This window comes from Microcaecilia unicolor, chromosome 5 (assembly GCF_901765095.1).
Source record: "Microcaecilia unicolor chromosome 5, aMicUni1.1, whole genome shotgun sequence".
In the NCBI taxonomy this organism is placed as follows: Eukaryota; Metazoa; Chordata; class Amphibia; order Gymnophiona; family Siphonopidae; genus Microcaecilia; species Microcaecilia unicolor.
This window is the reverse complement of record NC_044035.1, coordinates 272,823,605-272,845,104: the sequence shown is the minus strand read 5'-3', so window position 1 is coordinate 272,845,104 and position 21,500 is coordinate 272,823,605. Positions and strand designations below refer to the sequence as shown.

Below are 21,500 nucleotides of genomic sequence, written 5' to 3'. Positions count from 1 at the left end.
ACATGTAGAACCATGTGCCATACAGTTAGGGACTGGAACTGCTTCAGCTGTCTGCTCTTTAGCTGTGGGCTGTCTGTTGGCTGTGACAGTGAGATGAATGTTTGCCTTTTGCATGCCCTGCTATTGTCTCTCTGCTCAAAGAACCTCCTCTCTCTCATTAGTGTCTCCTAAGTTCCCAATTGCAGCCAAAAGTGGGCTTTTGCATCTCATTCTCATTGATGCAAATACTGCCCTTCGGTACAGTACACATACACCCAGGTTATACACACAGAAAACATAGTATTCAGAAACGTAGCTCGGTTGAGGGCACGGGGGGAATGGAGAGTGGACTGCTGATGGCACATATTTTAAACATGACATTACATGAAAAATAGGTGCCGGCGCTGTCTGAAGTCTGTTTGGAGGAGCATTCGCTCTCCTGACAACCCGCCCCCCCCCAGCTACGCCTCTAAGTATATTGCATGTACATATAGACACAAGGCACATTTACCTTTTGCTGTGATCTGTTCCTTGGTATTCAGTCAGATGGAAGATGTACTTGCAGTGTTTTCTTTGCTTACTGTCAGCTGTTTATGTAAATCACGAAATAACATCTTATGACAGAAGGTTGGTTTTAATCAGATATTATCTAGTAAAGTTACATTAATGGTGTCCAGCAAGACTCTACATTCTGATAAAGTTGAAGTCCTTCCAGGTCCTGGTAGCCTTTGGGAGGAACACTTGTTGCTCCTGTACAAATTCTGCAACCACTGTTATTGCATTTGGGTAATAGTTCTTTGTGTTTTTCCAATCTGCTGGGAGGAGATCTTTTAATCATGTTTTTTGCAAGTTTAAAATGAAGTTGGTAACAGAATCTTGTTTTACTAATTAGCTGTACATAAAGTTAATTTTTTTATCTTATTTATTTATTGGGATTTATTAACTGCCTTTATGAAGAGATTCACCCAAGGCGGTGTTGTACAGCAGGCACAGTTTAATATCTTGTTAGAGAATTGAAGCAGATTGCAAATTTTGTGTATGGGGACGGAAGGGGGCAGCCTTTGGGGTACCTAGACTTTGTGTTTCTGTGTATTGCTGTGGAAGTGCACTCGTATGTCCCTATGGGGATGATTCTTACTGCTGTCCTTGTGTTGAGGTTGGGTGCCTAGCTTCCAAACTCTGCAGGTGTGTCATGTACCCACTGTATACTGTCACTTATTTAAACAAGATGAAACCTCACATTGCCTAACCACTAGCTCATGTTACTAAGCTCATCCTCAGCCAGCGCAATGTAATTTAAAATTTTTTCTGTGTAGATCTTAAAGCTGTATGCATGGGAGCCTTTCTATCAGAAAAAGGTGCTGGATATCCGAGAACGGGAAATGGACGTTTTGAAATATAGCAGTTACCTGACTGCCTTCTCCATGCTGACACTCACCTGTATTCCATTCCTGGTAAGCCGTATAATGCTCACAGATTCCTTTTCAAATCTCTGTACTGCTGTGAACCCTGCCAGCAGATACAGTTTCCAGACATATTTTGTTTCCCTCGGTTTAACAAAATGCCTGACAATCTCTGCTCACTTCCAATTTTATTTTTCTTATTATAGTGTGGTTTAACTTTCTATTTTGCCCTTCATTATGTAAATGTATTTCTTATTTAGAACCTTCATTATATTTTATTAATTTATTTTTTTGTTTTGCAATTGTATTTTAATATGGTTCTTGTTGCAGAGCAAATAAGAAATAATCCCAGTATTTAAAATGTTTCCAATGGGCACAAAAGACATTTCCTTTTCTTTCCCCTCCCTCCTACACATAGACCTGTGTTTACAAAGGTGCGCTATAGGTGTGTTAGCATTTTTAACACGTGTCAAGGGTTGATGCATGTTAAACACTAACGTGCCTATAGGAATATATTGGTGCGTTAGCGTTTAATGCACCTTTAAAGGCGCATTAAAAACGCTGACGCGCCTTAGTAAACACACCACATAATAACTTAAGGGCTGTTTTACAAGGCTGCTTTAAGGCTAACATGCACCTAATGCAGGTTGAAATGGCAAAATGCAGGACACGCTAAGGCGTCTTGTTGTAAATGCCAAACGTGCATGCACTAACTGTTCTAAAAAATATTTTTAATATTTTGATGGGGTTTGTCTGAGGGGTCAGACAGGGGCATTCCTGCACTAATCAACGCAGCTGCATTACTGTGTGCTAACTGTTGAGTGCAGGAATAATTAGTGAGCCCTTATTTTCGAACGAGAAGGATGCCCATCTTTTGACACAAATCGGAAGATGGGCGTCCTCCTTACAGGGTCGCCCAAATCGGCAAAATCGAAAGCCGATTTTGGGCGTTCCCAACTGCTTTCCATCGCGGGGACGACCAGAGTTCACGGGGGCATAGCGAAGGCGGGACTTGGGCGTGCCTAATTCATGGGCGTCCTCGACCCATAATGGAAAAAAAAAGGGTGCCCATGACGAGAATTTGGACGACTTTACCTGGTCCTGTTTTTCTTATGACCAAGGCACAAAAAGGTGCCCGAACTGACCAGATGACTACCGGAGAGAATTGTGGATCACCTCCCCTTACTCCCCCAGTGGTCACTAACCCCCTCCCACCATCAAAAAACAACTTTAAAAATATTTTGTGCCAGCCTCAAATGCCATACTCAAATGCCATACTCGGGTCCATCGCAGCAGTATGCAGGTCCCTGGAGCAGCTTTAGTGGGTGCAGTGCACTTCAGGCAGGTGGACCCAGGCCCATCTCCCCCCTACCTGTTACACTTGTGGTGGTAAATGTGAGCCCTCCAAACCCCCCCAAAACCCACTGTACCCACATCTAGGTGCTCCCCCTTCACCCGTATGGGCTATGGTAGTGGTGTACAGTTGTGGGTAGTGGGTTTTGGGGGGGCTCAGCACACACGGTAAGGAAGCTATGTACCTGGGAGCAATTTCTGAAGTCCACTGCAGTGCCCCCTAGGGTGCTCAGTTGGTGTCCTGGCATGTGAGGGGGGCCGGTGCACTACGAATGCTGGCTCCTCCCATGACCTAAGGGCTTTCATTTTGTCATTTCTGAGATGGGCGTCCTTGGGTTCCATTATTGCCAAAAATCAGAATCGACCAAGTCTAAGGACGACCATCTCTAGGGACGACCTAAATGTCAAGATTTGGGCGTCCCCGACCGTATTATTGAAACGAAAGGTGGACACCCATCTTGTTTCGATAATACGGGTTTCCCCACCCCTTTGCCGGGACGTTTTGCGAGGACGTGCTCAGCAAAACTTGGGCGTCCCTTTTGATTATGCCCCTCCTTATCTCCTACAAAATGGGTGGTGGTAAGTGCTCATGCAGTACTTTTTTTAAATGACTACGTGCTAAAGGCAACATTAGCGCAAGGCTATTAATAAAAAAAATAGGAAAAGGCCATTTTTATGGCTTTGATAAAAATGGCCTTAGCGCATGTAAAAAATTTGCTTAATGGTATGCTAAGGCCACCCTTTACCACAACTTAAGAACTCCTTAATTTCTGATTGCCTATAGCTAAAAATTCTTATCCATTTTTTCCCTCTTAGGTATCCTTGGCTACATTTGGAGTCTACTTTCTGCTGGATGATGGAAACATCTTATCTGCCTCTAAAGTTTTTACAACAATATCATTGTTTAATATTTTGCGACTTCCCCTGTTTGATTTACCAACTGTAATCTCCACTGTAGTGCAGGTACTCCTTGCTATATTATACATAAAATGGTGAGAGAGAAGGAGAAGAAAAGTGATAGTCTAGATTCATTGTTGTGGCAGAAGTCACCTTGGAAAAAAGAGAGCGGAAATGATCAAATTGACAAGCACAAGGGTAACCTGGTTCTTAAACATCATCCCCCCCGATATTCAGCTGGTGGCTGGCACTACTTTGACTGCCCGCTGCCAGTGTTCAACCTGGATATTGGGCCATTTCTGGCAACCAGCATCTAATATCCGAGTTTTTCAATGCCAGCTAGCATATGACCGTTGATACTCAGACTTACTCTTCCATGGCTTAGTGGGCAAAGATAGGCCTAGTTTTTCTGCAGCTTATTTGGCTGCTAAGGGTAAGTTCTGGAACTTAACTGGTCACATTCTTGAATGCCCCTAAAATTCCCGGCTTTATTTTCGGCACTAACTGGGCATTATCAGCGGCAGTAACTAGTTAAATGCTTCTGAAAATGACTGGTTTTCCACCAAGAGGCGTGCTAACCAGTCAGCGGCCGGTTAACTTGCGCTGAATATAATAAGAACAAACATATGATACATAGGGACTCTATACGGGTCACGGTTCTGCATCACTGCCTGCATTGGAGTCCATGAATCTGAAAGGTGTGTAATAATTTTTCCTTTTTGGAGCCAGTAAGTGCGATACATTATATTGCTAACCCACTACACAGCAGGATTTTGTCCTTAATTGCATTGAAAAAAGAAGCTTATTTTATGACATAGTTTCAACAAACAATAGAGTTCTGCCTAATTCCAGTTATTACACACCTTTTAGATTCATGGACTCTTGATGGAGGCAGTAGTGCTGAAACACTGCCAGTGTCGAGTCCCTGTGTATTGTAGGTAAGTTCAAATTAAAGATCAGCTGGTGGTGGTCGATGTTTTTTTTAAACATTGACCATGCCAGCTAGATTAGCCTTGGATATTCAGTGCCTGGCCATGTCTGGGCACCGGCACTGAATATTGGGGGCTAAATCCGGTGGGGCTTTTCACCAGCGCTTATGCAGGTCCCGGCTGATATTCAGCCAGGGCCCGCATAAGACAGTTATGCAGGCCCCACTGAATATCAGCCACAACCCACATAGCTAGATTTTACGTTTTAAGTGGCCCCAATCCCCCTTCTCTGCCCCCAGCCTGCAAGACTCAAACTCCTCCTCCCCCTCTTCGCAATGCTCCCTCTCCCTCAGGCCTACCTGATTAGCCCTGGTGGGAGAGATGGGGCATTCGCTCCTGCCCCCTGCAGCTGCCACTGAATATTGCCAGCATCTGCTTAACCACCAGCTTCTCCCCAACACTGCCCCCTGTACTGCCCACTTTTTCTGGGGCTGGTCAGAGCCGGTAGCGGCACTGCCCGGTTTAGTGCCGCTGAATAATGAGGGTTAGGTAGCCATAGACGATTTAAGCAGGCAGGAGCCTCTCCTGCCTGCTTAAATCACTTTGAATGTCAGGAGGATTGTTTTAAGAACCAGGTTACTCTTGTGCTTGTCAATTTGTTCATCTCCAACCCCTTTTTTTTTTCATTCTGTGCCTTGTAGAGTTTGGTACGTCTTTCTTTTTTTGAGAAGTAGTCACCAGGTATTCTTAGTTGTTTTATTTTTAATATAATTTCCCCCTCTTAACACTTTTTTTTTCTCTGTTATTTTGTTCTGGTGATTGTGTGTAATAAAAGTGTATCTGTGCTGTCTTACACTACACCAGCCAGACCTTGTGAGCTTCCTACTGGGGAAAGGGAACCTGCATAGGCTGCAATACTGAATTTTTTTCAGAATAACTTGCAGAATGTCCTGTTAAGAGCTGTTCAGAAATGTGTGTTCAAAATGGGCTGTATTTTTGTTTGCTGAGAAAGCTGTGCCAAAAACTTGCAATATGGTGAATGCCCAGCAGAGGGCAGGAGCATCCTGTCCATCACCGGAGCTCCACTGCCATTTTCTGCCTATGTGCTTTGCATATATGCATTAACACATGTACAAGTTTAAAAGTGAAATCTTGTTGTTGGGAGTTATTTTTATTTATATAAGCTTTAAAATCTTGGCCACGTAGCTGAAATGGTGTAAGCACTGGATATGTCCTGTCATCTGTGTTTTTTTAGACGAAAGTATCTCTGTCCCGCTTGGAGAATTTTCTTTGCGAGGATGAGCTGGAGCCAGCGAACCTGCAGACAGTCTACAGTGGCAGTAAGCTGTCGCCATTCTGTGTGCATTGTAGCCCTTATGAGTGCTGACCCAACCCATGAACTTACGAATTCTTATTCTTTATGCTTATAGGTCACGTGATCGGATTTACTAACGCCTCTTTCCGGTGGGATAGGACTGGATCCCCTATCTTGAGAGAGTAAGATAATATAGATGTACATTTTATTTGGCTTTTCCCTGTGGCTTGGCACTATTGTCTGTTGGCATTCTTTATGTTTTTTTATTGCCTTTATAAATCTATATTACAAAGAAAAAGGAAACCAAGAAAAATAGTTTAGTCAACAATATGGAGATCACCATTACATATCAGAGAATAAGTAATGAGAAGGCACATACATTGAATGAAAGGCCAAATTAACTCACTGTAGCTTGTAAGACAGGTTCATCTTGGAAGACAATGTTATAAATGAGTAGGATCTAAAAAAAACATACCTATTATTTCCCCTATGTGATCAAGCAATTTCATGGAAATCTTTTTTTTTTTTAAATTTTATATTTATTAAATTTTTAATTTTAACAAGAGTACACTTGTCATTTGAAATACAGCCATACATTTTTTTTACACAGCATAAGAAAATTTAAAGATTTATCTAATCATCAATTTCAATCCTTTTAACATAATAATATCTGTTTTCTTAGACCACTATTTCATGGGGAGGGCGATATGAATTAGAGAAGATTACAAACTCAATTGTTAAAAAATAGCTAGGCAGTGTATTACTCCCATATATATTTTCTTGATGTCATTTCAGTTGTTTCAGATCTAGAAATGATTTTAGCTGGTCAGGAGAATAAAAGGTATATTTTATCTGTCCCAGTTTATTATTATTATTATTAACATTTCTATAGTGCTACCAGACGCACGCAGCACTGAACACTTGACATAGAGAGACAGTCCCTGCTCTATAGAGCTTACAATCTAAAAATACAGACAGACAAGACAATTTAGGGCGAGGGAAATACTGGGTGAGAAGGAACAAGGGGGGAGGCAATTGAGTAGTAGCTAGGAGCCAAAAGCAGTGGTGAAAAGGTGGGTTTTCAGCATAGATTTGAAAACAGGTAGAGATGGAGCTTAGACGTACAGGCTCAGGAAGTTTATTCCAGGCATAGGGTTTAACAATGCATTTACAAGGATAGGCTAAAAAGAATTATCCTCCTATTTCAGATGTTCTTGATTTCGTTGCCAAAAAGGCGTTCCTTCTTTGCTGGGCCGACTTAGTTACATCAGGGTAAATCCATACTTAAGCTCCTCCAAAACAAGTATTTACATTTTTGAAATAAAGTTTCAAATGTTAATGAGACGTAGACCTCTCTGTTGTTTCATCTAAAGATTGTTCCAATATACAGTAGCTGAAATATTGTTTAAATCCAAATTTGTATTTCCTGCACCTTCCATTTTTCCTTCCTCTCCTTTAGGATTAGAAATATAATATATTTTATTTATAGGAGGAATAGCTTCAATGGGTATTTTCAACACCTCATTTAGGTATCTCTTAAATAATTCAGTCGGATTAATCCCAAGGAGTTTAGGAAAGTTCGATAGGCGTAAGTTCAAACGTCTATTAAAATTTTCAATCTGTTCAATTCTCTTGCGAATGTCAGTGTTATCTTTAACAACCGTTTGTTTGAATTCTTGTAAATGCTCTACATCCTTTTGCAAGTTTGAAACTTTTTCAGCTATTTTCTGCTTAACCGAGTCTACCATTGATTTTAACTCTTGAAACTTAGCATTAAATGCATTGACTTCACCTGATGTTTGTTGAAGAGTTGAGTCCATTTTATTCAGCTTCAGCCAGATCATTTCCAGACTTATCTCTGGCGCTTTCTCCGAGGTTCCTGCCTCAGTTCTCGGCGCTCTCCGCAGTGGTGCCAGTCCCTCGCTGGGAGCCACACCCGCAACACTTCCGGTAGGGTGATGTTCTCCCTCTAGAGCCGCTGTCGACGCCAGGCACGGAGGTATCAACATTGATGGTGGAGAGAGGGATATTTAATCTCCCGGAAGGGTTTCCGCTTCCCCAGATAGCCCCGAAATGGGATCCGCATCCTTCACAGTCTGGGAGGCAGCGGTAAAGAAATGCTCAAGGCTTGGCTGAATTGGAGAGGAAGTCGAGGTAGGCGGGGGTACTAGTCTCGTCAACCCCTTTCGTTTAGAATGTGGCATATTTAAGAAGAATAATTATTTTCAACTGAGTTTACAGGAGCATTTCTCAACACATCTAGTTACGCCACCATCTTGACACGCCCCCTTCATGGAAATCTTAAGGAAAGAAGTAGCTCCAGTTGCTAAAACTTTAGGTTTCAACAGTAGGAGCTTTTACGAAATTGTTTGCTTAGCCACATCAGTAAGTACAATTTTATGAGGATAAGCAGGCCTTATAATTCTCACATGTGGGTGATGTCATTCATGAAGCCTGGTGCAGAAATGCTGCCTAGTGTACTATGCCTTTAAAAGATTGAGGCAATGCTCCCACCACCTTTGCATGGCTGCCTTCGACCAGCTGCAAGCGACAGCAGTCTTTCTTCATTCGCGGAGAAGAGAGGTAGTGTTCCTGTGGGTCTCTGTTCAACGCATTTATTGTAATGTCTTCTGAGGTGCCTTCCCTCGCTGGGGTTTTTTTTTTTTTTTTTTGAATGGCTATCTTCTCCCTTACTCCCTAGTGGCTATTTTTCCCCATTTTAAAGTTTTTTTTCTTTATTTTTTCAGCTCCAGAGGCTCTCTTAGGCCTGAGTACAGGCCAGGTTACATCAAGTTTTTTGAGGTGAGCTGTGCCCCTTTTTTTCCTCACCATTGAGCGGTTTGGTTTCGCTTCATCCATTTTCCCTTCCATGTCCTCTAAAGTTCCAGTGACTTTAAGCGCTGTGCCTGGTGCAATTTGACCATCTCTGGGACTGACACCCATTCCTGGTGTATCCAGTGTTTGGGGCCAGACCATAGCTATCTAAACCGTGTTCTTTGTTTTTGTATGCAGAAAAAAACCCAGTAGAAAAGAAGGGCTCAAAAAGAAGATTTTTGGAGCCAGGTCCGAATTGTCAAAGTCAGCATCGATGTCAGCCTTGTCGTCTGCACCAGCATTGGTCCCTATGGCTACCAGGCCTGAATCTTGACACTGGGAGTGGACAAGGATCAAGCAGGTCTCCACCTGCCTCAGCGCCAACCACTGTGCAGGGCTCCCATGACCAGTCGGCATTGAACCCAATACTGAGGAGGCATGTGGATTCGACGATGTCCTCATTGGCACCGAGGGACATTGATGCTTGGCATCGGCAAAGGCCAAAAAGCACAAGCATTGCTCCCCCTTGATGCACAGTGCCAGGAGCTCTGGGGCATCGAAGACTTTGGTACCTGAGAAGTGTCTGTGCCGGGAGGAGCGCTGCCCCTCTATTAAAGAAGTGCCTTTGTGCCAGTTTCTGCTATGGCACTGACAACTTTGCAGGCCGGCTTCGAAACGGCGCTCCAGCCTTTACCGATGTTGGCCCTCGATGAACGGATCTGGACCATGCTGGAAGAGTACATGGCGTGGCTTCTTCAGATGCAGAGACCGGCGCTGAAGAGGACTTCAGCTGGCGGGGGTTGGGGATGGGCAGGTATTCTTGTTGCCATTTCCGCTCTGGTTCACAGAAGCCAGCTGGTCACAGCTCGGCCATATGGCCTCCACTGTGCATGTCACTCCCATGGTTCATCTCCATATGAGATAAGCCCAGTGGACCCTAGCTTCCCAGTGGTCTGAGGCCACAGGGAATCTATCAGATGTCATCTGGATCACCCCAGAGTTAATTGTCTTTACTCTGGACATTTCGGTCCAGTTTGACCCTGGGACTACCATTCCAAATTCCTCTGCCCCAGAACGTGCATCCAATCTGGGGTGGGGAGCTCATTTAGATAGACTTCATACTCAAGGTCCTTGGTCAGCCCAGGAGATGAATTTTCAGATCTAACTTCTGGAGTTCTGGGCAATTTGGAACACTCTAAAGGCTTTCAGAGATCGGCTGTCCAACCAAGTTGTGCTCATTCAAATAGACAGGTTGCAGTGTATTATGTCAACAAGCAGACGGGTACGGGTTCCTACCCTTTGTGTCAGGAGGCTTTTGATATGTGAAACTGGGCTGTCCAATACATGATGATTCTCAGAGCCACATACCTTGCAGGAAAGTTCAACAGGTAAGCAGGTAATGCAACCTCACGAGTGGACTCTCAACATGGGTGTTGCCCGCAAGATTGTCTGAAAGTGGGGCACCCCCTCAGTGATCTCTTTGCCACTCTATACAATCACAGAGTCACCTCAGTATTGCTCCAGGCTCAGGTCACACAATAGACTAGCATCAGATGCCTTCCTCTTTCATTGGGGGACAGGTCTTCTGTATGCGTATCCTCCCATTCCTCTTATAGGAAAGACTTTGCTGAAACTCAAGCAAGTCTAGGAAACCATGATCCCGAATGCCCCATATTGGCCCTGGCAGATATGATTCCCACTTCTTCTGGATTTCTCCTCTGAACAACCATGAAGATTGAACTGTTTTCTGACCCTCATCATGCAGAACGAGGGGTGTCTTTTGCATCCCAACCTCCACTCTTGGGCCTTCATGGTCTACATGTTGAGAGCAAAGAATTTGCCTCCTTGAATCTTCCAGTGGGTGTTTCCAGAGTCTTACTGGCTTCCAGGAAAGGTACTACCAAGAAGTGTTATACTTTTAAATTAAGGAGGTTTGCCATCTGGTGTGAGGGCAAGGCCCTATATCCTTTTTTTCTTGCCCTATATAGATCCTGCTTAAATACCTTCTGCACCTCTCTGAGTTTGGTCTCAAGACCAACTCTGTAAGGGTTCACCTCAGTGCAATTAGTGCTTACCATCATTGCGTAGAAGGTAAGCCCGTCTCTGTACAGCCAGTTGTTCATGTGAGGTTTACTTTTGACAAAGCCCCCTGTCAAACCTCCACCTGTGTCACGGGACCTCAACGTCATCTTCATCCAGCTGATGAAATCTCCTTTTAAGCCAAGCAAATAGCAACATATAAAAGAAAAAAATAATAAACAGTGGCGATTAGAGGTTTTTTTAAAGGCTGATGAAGAAGCCCGCCTGGCATAAAAATAACTTACATAAGTAATCATTGAACCGAGCATCTGAAGCCTTTTTCCTCCATTAGAAGAAAAATCTCTCCACACGTAGATAATTATATATTGCAACTTAATTTGACAATAGATTTAGATTACATTTTAACTGCCAGACCCTTGACCATTCTTCTAACATTTGGAGTTCCCTTCTCATGGTTTCTACTCCCTCCAGGGTATCCACTCTGTTGGCTATCTTTGTGTCATCCATAAAAATGCAAACATTTCCTTGTAACCCTTCAGCAATGTCTTGCACAAATATATTAAACAGACCCTTGAGGCACTCCACTACTCAACTTCCTTTCCTCAAGCGGATTTTATTTACCATCGCCCTTTGCTGCCTGTCGGTCAACCAGTTTCCAATCCAGTTTACCACTTTGGGTCCTAAGTTCAGCTTATTCACGAGTCTTCTGTCAGGGACCGTATCAAAGGCTTTGCTGAAATCTAAGTAGATTATTTATTTATTTATTTGCAGTATTTGTATCCCCCATTTTCCCACACACTAGCAGGCTCAATGTGGCTTACAAGACACCGTATTGGGTCGATGTTAAACAAATACAATCAGAAATAGGGTAAGGGAAGGTAGAGGTAGATGGGAACAATAAATGACAAAGGAAATAAGAAATAACATTGTCTTTTAAATCAGTGCAGGGTTGAGGCAGCTAGGCAGATTCAGAAGGGTAGGCCTTACAAAACAAATAGATTTTACATCTATCACACGTCCTTCATCCAGTTCTTTGGTCACCCAGTCAAAGAAGGAAAAAAGAGAAATAAGAAATAGTGGAAACAGTACCTATAATCTTTAAAATCCAACTTCCATTTAAACTATCAGAGATCTTTCATCTAAGAAGTGACATAGCTGTGAACGTTCAAATAAATGAAAGTGGTATTATCTGCAAAACACATTTACAGGGAAACCCAGTGGCGTTCCTATGGGGGCTGACACCCGGGACGGATCGCCGATGCGCCCCGCCCCACCGGGTGCAGCGCCCCCCCCCGGAACAGCGCGACTCCCCCCCCGGCGAAAAAACCCCCGATCTCCCGGTGAACCCCCCCCCCCGGTGCACGCCGCTGGGGGGTTGCCGCGCGCCTGCCGGCTCTTCGTTTTCATGCTCCTCCCTCTGCCCCGGAACAGGAAGTAACCTGTTCCAGGGCAGAGGGAGCATGAAAACGAAGAGCGGACAGGCGTGCACCTTGGTACGCCACTGGGGAAACCTTAACTGATATCTTGCACCCAAAGGCAATGCCTCTTGTCTCATTAATAAGAATGTTTTTCCTTTTCTCCTGTGTTCATCTGGAAACATCAGGAAATCATATACGCTCTTCCAAGAACATAACTGAGGTGTCCTGCTGAAAGTACAATTTAAGCAAAGCTTCTTTATCCTGAAGGAAAACAAAAGATACCAGGAGGATGGCTCTAAAGGCCAACTCCTCCCGAGAACTCTTCAAAAATGCTGAAACCTTCAAGCTATCTGAAGACATCTGCTGCAACTGGCCCATCTACTTTCTCCACCGTAGTAGGAAAAACAGGCAAAAAATACTTTCTGTACCTTCTTCATGATATTTGAAAACCTCCTTCAAAAATTTATAAAAAGTATCTCGAGGGGTTTAGAAGATAGAAAGTTCAAAAATCTTAACTCTAGCTCCATTCTCCAAGCTTTCAAGATTGGGATGAACTAAATTGGCTCCTTGTAGCAACTTATTTTCCACCTCCTTTACTTGAGAGACAGAAGTTTCAACCACCTTTAACTGGTTTTCCTGATGTTTTGGTCAAGATTGAATAGTTTTAATAGAAGAGGCAATAGACATCGAGTTTGCAACAAAAGCTATATACACCTTGTGAAGGGTCTCCACAGCTGTCCAAATGGACTGCAGTGTGATTTTCGGTGGTCTTACCAGTGGCTGCAGAGCTGAATTTCTCCCAAGGCCACAACAGCTGAAACTTCTCCTCCAGGCAAACCCAACGTAGACACTTCTGGAGCTTCTAAGGGACACGGTTCACTTGGAGAACTTTCCCCGAGCTGCACAGCAACACTGGGGTCTTGCCCTTCTGATGCTCCAGTGGCTTCTTCTCCTGGCACGCAAATTGCTCCTGGAACCTGAGAGGGACTGCGAGGGCTAAGCTAAAGATTGACTTCCAGACTGGGACTCCTCTATGACCTGGTAACAGCGGATACACCCAAAGGTGTATGCAGTCATCAGTGCTTGCTGAAGGATCAGACTCTCGAGGTAAGGAGGAATATCCCCAGATTTTCCCTTTTCTTTTTGGCATCTAGAAGAGTTTTCCAGCAAATCTAGTACAAGAAAGAATGGTGTACTGCTATACACAACCTACTAGTCCACCATCTTGGGCATACTCTCGGAATTCTATCTTGACCAGTCAGTCGTCCTGCCAACATTCCTTCCCAGACCTCGTGCCTATCCAGTTGAACTTGCACTGCATACCTTGGACTGCAAGCGAGTCTTGGCCTTCTACCTGGAGTGGACTAGGCTCTATAGACAGTCCACTCGGCTTTTTGTTCCTTTTGATCCCACAGGATGAGGTTAGCCATTGGTAAATGCACTTTTTCCACTTGGCTGGCAGAGTACATCTCTTTTCACTTATGCCTAGGCTGGGATGACTCTGGAGAGCCATGTTATGGCTTATAATGTCAGAGCTATGGCTGCGTCGATAGCCCACTTGAGATCAGCCTCCATTGAAGAGATTTGAAAGGCTGCAACATGGTCTTCAGTCCACACATTCACATCTTATTGCTGCCTTGAGCAGAACACCTGATGCGACAACTGGCTTGGTCAGACAGTCTTGCAGTATTTGAGGTCTGGAATCGAACCCCACTCTTCTAGGTCCATTTTATTTATTTTTTGTTACATTTGTACCCTGCACTTTCCCACTCATGGCAGGCTCAATGCGGCTTACATGGGGCAATGGAGGGTTAAGTGACTTGCCCAGAGTCACAGGGAGCTAGCTGCCTGTGCCTGAAGTGGGAATCAAACTCAGTTCCTCAGTTCCCCAGGACCAAAGTCCACCACCCTAACCACTAGGTCACTCCTCCACTCCAGGCTGCACCTTCACAACCAGTGTGTATATAGTTTTAGGTTAATTGATGTGCTTGGCCTCACCGTTGCGAGTCCTTCTTGTCCTAAAGTTGTTTTCGGTGAGCCCGGTAGCTAGGGATTCCTACACTTGAGAATTATATGACCTGCTTGTCCTCGGATAAAGCGAAGTTACTTACCTGTAGCAGGTTATCCTCCAAGGACAGCAGGCCATTTATTCTCACATACCCTCTCAACTCCCTTAGGAGTTGAATGTAGTTCTTAGCTATGTTGTTGTACTGCTAGTCCCGTGCTCGTGAGTCAGGTGGAAAGGCCACCTGCGCATGCACGGTAGGAGCACTGCCTCAAGCTCTTAAAGGAATAGTACACTAGGCGGTGTGGATGACGTCATCCACATGTGAGAATAATTGGCCTGCTGGCCTTGGAAAATACCTGCTACAGGTAAGTAACTTCGCTATATCTGTTGACCACAAAAAGAAGCTTGTCTCTTAGCAAAATATAGCTTCAGAATATTCATCTTGAAGCTTCAGACTGAAAGATCACCAACAAGGTGGCACATTTAAATATAACTTCCTGAGAAGGTTCTAAAAATTGAGATATGTCCAAGCTGTCAGGAGAAGAAATTTAATCTATACCTTCTCCTCCAGAAACTGTAGACCCCAACAAGTGCATGATAAATATTCAACTGAGAGAGTATCAATTTGAGAATATTGCAGAACATCCCTTAGGTACATTTGCAGTATTCTCTAGTTGATACTCTCTCAGTTGTCTTCTTTTAAATTGTATAGAATAATTGAACTCTCGTGTGGCCTCAAAGACAGAGCCAGACAGAGCTAGTGTCAGATTCATGATCTTTTACTGGAAACTTCATCTTCATTATTTTCCAAACGTTCTCTGTCGTGCTGTTGACTTAGGCAATGCAGTATCACTAATGACTTATTTCCTAACATGTATATCCTGCAAAGAGCTACCCCTGAAGGGTCCTAATGGTATTGAGCTGGCTTATTTTTGGGAAGAGTTTATGGATAATTTTGTTTTTTTTATGAATTCAACCAGACTAAACTTGAAGATCCAAGAAGGCTCCCTGGTTGCCGTGGTTGGACAGGTTGGGTCCGGAAAGTCATCTTTACTCTCTGCCATCCTGGGGGAAATGGACAAACTGGAAGGAACAGTTCAAAGAAAAGTAAATAAAATTTCTTACATGATTGTTAAGTGTGTCAAAGGACTCCGATTACTCACAAATTTCCTTTCCCTACCTCTTCCATTCACTTACCAAAGAGTTTTCATCAGATCATTATGGTACAAATATCTTACTGGCTTTATTAAGGTGCCAGAGTAAGTAAATCTTCATAGAATAAAATTCTCAACGACAAGATGTTCATATGAAGCTGACATAGGAATTCTCAGAAGGAATATGAGGAAGATTTTTCATGGAGAGAGTAGTAGAAGGAGGAGACCAGTGATTCTCAATCCTGGACACACCTAGCTAGTTAGATTTTCAAGATATTCCCAATAGATAAGCATGAGAGAGATTTTTATGTTCTGCCTCTGTTGTATGCAGCTTATACATATTCATTACTGCTTTTGGCTGAATGCTTCCCAAGAAATGGGTTGAGAACCATTGGAATAGATCAGAAAATCAAGTAAGGCCCATGACTGCCCATTTGAACCTCCCTGGTATGATGACTAGACTGACCAAATGGTCCTTTTTTTCCCCAGTATTGTCTCTTTATGTTAACCAAAATGCCCATCCCATATATTCTTTTCAGTCCCAAGCTATTGGTTAATGTGTTAACCAGGGCTGTTGAGCCAGTCAGTAAAAATGTACAGACTCTGACTCGACTTCAAAATAAAAACTTACTCCCCCCCCCTTCAATGTTCAGCACTATTTAACTGGCTATCCGCTGATATTCAGTGGGGAATAACTGGTTATCCAACGGTTAGTGGTTAGCTGGTTATATTGTGCAATATAATTGGTTATCCACCAATTTTTAAATTGAGTTTACTGGTCATATTTGGCCATGTGAAACTGTAGACTATCTTTGGCCATTTTCAAGATAACCCACTAAGTCTGAATATCGACTTAGCCGGTTATTCTCCGAGGACAAGCAGGCTGCTTGTTCTCACTGATGGGTGACGTCCACGGCAGCCCCCTCCAATCGGAAACTTCACTAGCAAAAGCCTTTGCTAGTCCTCGCGCGCCCATGCGCACCACGCATGCGCGGCCGTCTTCCCGCCCGAACCGGCTCGTGTTCGTCAGTCTTCTTTTGTCCGCGCTCGGTACGGTCGTGTTTTCGCCATGTCGTGCCCTGCAAAGTCGACCTCGCCGTCCTCTTCGCTTGTTAAAAAAAAAAAAAAAATCCATTCTGTGTGTGGAAGGAGACTCTTCGGTCTCTTTTCCCCCCCATATTTCAAGTTTTTTCGCCCCGATAAGTTTTCTTTCGTCGTCGGGGTAGGCCGCTTTTAGGCCTCGGGTCAAAGTTTTCTTCCCCTTGTTTTTTCTGGTGCTCTTCCGCCATTTCGTCTTTTGATTTCGCCGGCGTGGTTTTTCCGCCCATGACATCGAAGTCTTCCAGCGGCTTCAAGAAGTGCACCCAGTGCGCCCGGATCATCTCGCTCACTGACAGGCACGCGTCGTGTCTTCAGTGCTTGGGGCCTGAGCACCGCCTGCAGGCCTGTAGTCTGTGCTCCCTTTTACAGAGACGTACTCGGGTAGCGAGATTAGCCCAGTGGAACGTTTTGTTCTCGGGCGCTTCGTCGGCATCGGCACCGGGGGTATCGAGTGCATCAACGTCTTCAGCGTCCAGACCTTCATCCTCGGCCGCCAGTGCATCGAGTGCATCGAGGCATCGGCCCTCTGCATCGGCGCTGAGGCATCGGACAGCTGCATCGACGTCGGTGGTACTGGGACCTCGTCTGCTGATGTCGTCGGACGGTGGTGCTTCATCTGGAGTGCAGGTGAGGGCTGTCCATTCCCCTGCTGGTGGCGGTGAGCCTTCGGGTGGGTCTCCCCCTACCCTGAGGGCTCCTGCGGTACAGCCCCCCCGAGACCGACCTCCTTCGGCCTCGGCCCCGAGGAAGCGACGGCTGGATTCTACGTCCTCCTCGTCGGTGCCGGGAAGCTCCGGTGACATGCTTCGGTCCAAGAAGTCGAAGAAGCATCGTCACCGGTCTCCTTCCCGTGTCGGCACCGAGAGCTCTGGGTCGCCGAGGGCGGCACCCAGCAAGCATCGGCACCGCTCACCCTCTGTCCAGGAGGTGTCGATGCGCTCCACTCTGGACAGCCCGGAACAGCCTCCACGCCCGGAACAGGTTCTGACGTCGACGCCTGCATCGACCTCTATGCCTTTCTCTGCAGCCGCTCTAAACGAGAGCCTCTGGGCCGTTCTCTCAGAGATTCTGGGGGAGCTGTTGCGCCCTACCACTCCGGTACCGTCGGTGCTTGCGCCACCGGTACCGTCGAGCGAGGCGCCGGCTGGTCCATCGCCCGAGGTGAGGTCTCCGGCGTCGGTGCCGCGTGCGGTACCGGCTGCCACCGCCTCCCAGGAAGGCTCCCCGACTACGTCGGCGGAGGGAGCTTCGCCGATGCGGGCGAGGGAGTCTACCTCTCGACGCCCCCATCGTGGACGTGGCTCCACAGAGTCGAGTCGGGCACGGTTGCAGACACAGGTCCATGAACTTGTGTCTGACACCGATGGTGAGGCCTCGTGGGAAGACGAAGGAGACATCAGATATTTCTCTGACGAGGAGTCTGAGGGTCTTCCTTCTGATCACACTCCCTCTCCTGAAAGACAGCTTTCTTCTCCCGAGAGTCTGTCTTTCGCTTCCTTTGTCCGGGAGATGTCTACGGCCATCCCCTTCCCGGTGGTTGTGGAGGACGAGCCCAGGGCTGAAATGTTTGAGCTCCTGGACTATCCTTCTCCACCTAAGGAAGCGTCCACAGTACCCATGCACCATGTCCTAAAAAAGACATTGCTGGCGAACTGGACTAAGCCTCTAACTAATCCCCACATTCCCAAGAAGATCGAGTCCCAGTACCGGATCCATGGGGACCCAGAGCTGATGCGCACTCAGTTGCCTCACGACTCTGGAGTTGTGGATTTGGCCCTAAAGAAGGCCAAGAGTTCTAGGGAGCATGCTTCGGCGCCCCCGGGCAAGGACTCTAGAACCTTGGACTCCTTTGGGAGGAAGGCCTACCATTCTTCTATGCTCGTGGCCAAAATTCAGTCTTACCAGCTCTACACGAGCATACACATGCGGAATAATGTGCGGCAGTTGGCGGGCTTGGTTGATGCGCTCCCCCCTGAGCAAGCCAAGCCGTTTCAGGAGGTGGTCAGGCAGCTGAAGGCGTGCAGAAAATTCCTGGCCAGAGGGGTGTATGACACCTTTGATGTTGCGTCCAGGGCCGCTGCTCAAGGTGTGGTGATGCGCAGACTCTCATGGCTGCGTGCCTCCGACCTGGAGAATAGAATCCAGCAGCGGATTGCGGACTCGCCTTGCCGTGCGGATAATATTTTTGGAGAGAAAGTCGAACAGGTGGTAGAGCACCTCCACCAGCGGGACACCGCATTCGACAAGTTCTCCCGCCGGCAGCCTTCAGCCTCTACCTCTACAGGTAGAAGATTTTTTTGGGGAAGGAAGACTGTTCCCTACTCTTCTGGTAAGCGTAGGTACAATCCTCCTTCTCGACAGCCTGCGGCCCAGGCTAAGCCCCAGCGCGCTCGCTCTCGTCAGCGGCGTGCGACTCAGCCAGGCCCCTCGGCTCCCCAGCAAAAGCAAGGGACGAGCTTTTGACTGGCTCCAGCAGAGCATAGCCGACATCAAAGTGTCAGTGCCGGGCGACCTCCCGGTCGGAGGGAGGTTGAAAGTTTTTCACCAAAGGTGGCCTCTCATAACCTCCGATCAGTGGGTTCTCCAAATAGTCCGGCAAGGATACGCCCTCAATTTGGCCTCAAAACCTCCAAATTGTCCACCGGGAGCTCAGTCTTACAGCTTCCAGCACAAGCAGAGGAACTCTCCGCCCTTCTCAGCGCCAATGCGGTCGAGCCCGTGCCATCCGGGCAAGAAGGGCTGGGATTCTATTCCAGGTACTTCCTTGTGGAAAAGAAAACAGGGGGGATGCGTCCCATCCTAGACCTAAGGGCCCTGAACAAATATCTGGTCAGAGAAAAGTTCAGGATGCTTTCCCTGGGCACCCTCCTACCCATGATTCAGCAAAACGATTGGCTATGCTCTCTGGACTTGAAGGATGCCTACACACACATCCCGATACTGCCAGCTCACAGACAGTATCTGCGATTTCAGCTGGGCACACGTCACTTCCAGTACTGTGTGCTACCCTTTGGGCTCGCCTCTGAACCCAGGGTGTTCACAAAGTGCCTGGCTGTGGTAGCAGCGGCACTTCGCAGGCTGGGGGTGCACGTGTTCCCATATCTCGACGATTGGCTGGTGAAGAACACATCCGAGGCAAGAGCCCTGCAGTCCATGCAGATGACTATTCGCCTTCTGGAGCTACTGGGGTTTGTGATAAATTATCCAAAGTCCCACCTTCTCCCAGTGCAGAAACTCGAATTCATAGGAGCTCTGCTGGATTCCCGGACGGCCCGCGCCTATCTCCCAGAGACGAGAGCCAACAACTTGTTGTCCCTCGTCTCGCGGGTGCGAGCGTCCCAGCAGATCACAGCTCGGCAGATGTTGAGATTGCTGGGCCACATGGCCTCCACAGTTCATGTGACTCCCATGGCCCGCCTTCACATGAGATCTGCTCAATGGACCCTAGCTTCCCAGTGGTTTCAGGCTGCTGGGGATCTAGAAGACGTGATCCACCTGTCCACGAGTTTTCTCAAATCCCTGTATTGGTGGACGATTTGGTCCAATTTGACTCTGGGACGTCCTTTCCAAATTCCTCAGCCACAAAAAGTGCTGACCACGGATGCGTCTCTCCTGGGATGGGGAGCTCATGTCGATGGGCTTCACACCCAAGGAAGCTGGTCCCTCCAGGAACGCGATCTGCAGATCAATCTTCTGGAGTTACGAGCGATCTGGAACGCTCTGAAGGCTTTCAGAGATCGGCTGTCCCACCAAATTATCCAAATTCAGACAGACAACCAGGTTGCCATGTATTACGTCAACAAGCAGGGGGGCACCGGATCTCGCCCCCTGTGTCAGGAAGCCGTCAGCATGTGGCTCTGGGCTCGCCGTCACGGCATGGTGCTACAAGCCACATATCTGGCAGGCGTAAACAACAGTCTGGCCGACAGGTTGAGCAGGATTATGCAACCTCACGAGTGGTCGCTCAATTCTCGTGTGGTGCGACAGATCTTCCAGGTGTGGGGCACCCCCTTGGTGGATCTCTTCGCATCTCGAGCCAACCACAAAGTCCCTCAGTTCTGTTCCAGGCTTCAGGCCCACGGCAGACTGGCATCGGATGCCTTCCTCCTGGACTGGGGGGAGGGTCTGCTGTATGCTTATCCTCCCATACCTCTGGTGGGGAAGACTTTGTTGAAACTCAGGCAAGACCGAGGCACCATGATTCTGATTGCTCCTTTTTGGCTGCGTCAGATCTGGTTCCCTCTTCTTCTGGAGTTGTCCTCCGAAGAACCGTGGAGATTGGAGTGTTTTCCGACCCTCATCACACAGGACGAAGGGGCGCTTCTGCATCCCAGCCTCCGGTCCCTGGCTCTCACGGCCTGGATGTTGAGAGCGTAGACTTTGCCTCCTTGGGCCTGTCAGAGGGTGTCTCCCGCATCTTGCTTGCTTCCAGGAAAGATTCCACTAAGAGGAGTTACTTCTTTCTATGGAGGAGGTTTGCCGTCTGGTGTGACAGCAAGGCCCTAGATCCTCGCTCCTGTCCTACACAGACCCTGCTTGAATACCTTCTGCACTTGTCTGAGTCTGGTCTCAAGACCAACTCTGTAAGGGTTCACCTTAGTGCAATCAGTGCATACCATTACCGTGTGGAAGGTAAGCCGATCTCAGGACAGCCTTTAGTTGTTCGCTTCATGAGAGGTTTGCTTTTGTCAAAGCCCCCTGTCAAGCCTCCTACAGTGTCATGGGATCTCAATGTCGTTCTCACCCAGCTGATGAAACCTCCTTTTGAGCCACTGAATGCCTGCCATCTGAAGTACTTGACCTGGAAGGTCATTTTCTTGGTGGCAGTTACTTCAGCTCGTAGAGTCAGTGAGCTTCAGGCCCTGGTAGCCCAGGCCCCTTACACCAAATTTCATCATAACAGAGTAGTCCTCCGCACTCACCCTAAGTTCTTGCCAAAGGTTGTGTCGGAGTTCCATCTGAACCAGTCAATTGTCTTGCCAACATTCTTTCCCCGTCCTCATTCCTGCCCTGCTGAACGTCAGCTGCACACATTGGACTGCAAGAGAGCATTGGCCTTCTATTTGGAGCGGACACAGCCCAACAGACA

At 46.7% G+C, this 21,500-nt stretch overlaps 1 protein-coding gene across 2 annotated transcripts in view; it reads left to right on the top strand.

Moving 5' to 3' along the window:
- LOC115470734 (multidrug resistance-associated protein 1-like) overlaps window positions 1-21,500 on the top strand; it is a 108,452-nt gene that overhangs the window by 34,850 nt on the left and 52,102 nt on the right. For both annotated transcript variants that reach the window (XM_030204222.1, XM_030204224.1), the window contains exons 8-12: window positions 1,296-1,433; window positions 3,552-3,698; window positions 5,817-5,901; window positions 5,992-6,058; window positions 15,137-15,263. In XM_030204222.1, the coding sequence (XP_030060082.1) occupies window positions 1,296-1,433; window positions 3,552-3,698; window positions 5,817-5,901; window positions 5,992-6,058; window positions 15,137-15,263 (564 nt within the window). The remainder of the gene's footprint in view (window positions 1-1,295; window positions 1,434-3,551; window positions 3,699-5,816; window positions 5,902-5,991; window positions 6,059-15,136; window positions 15,264-21,500) is intronic.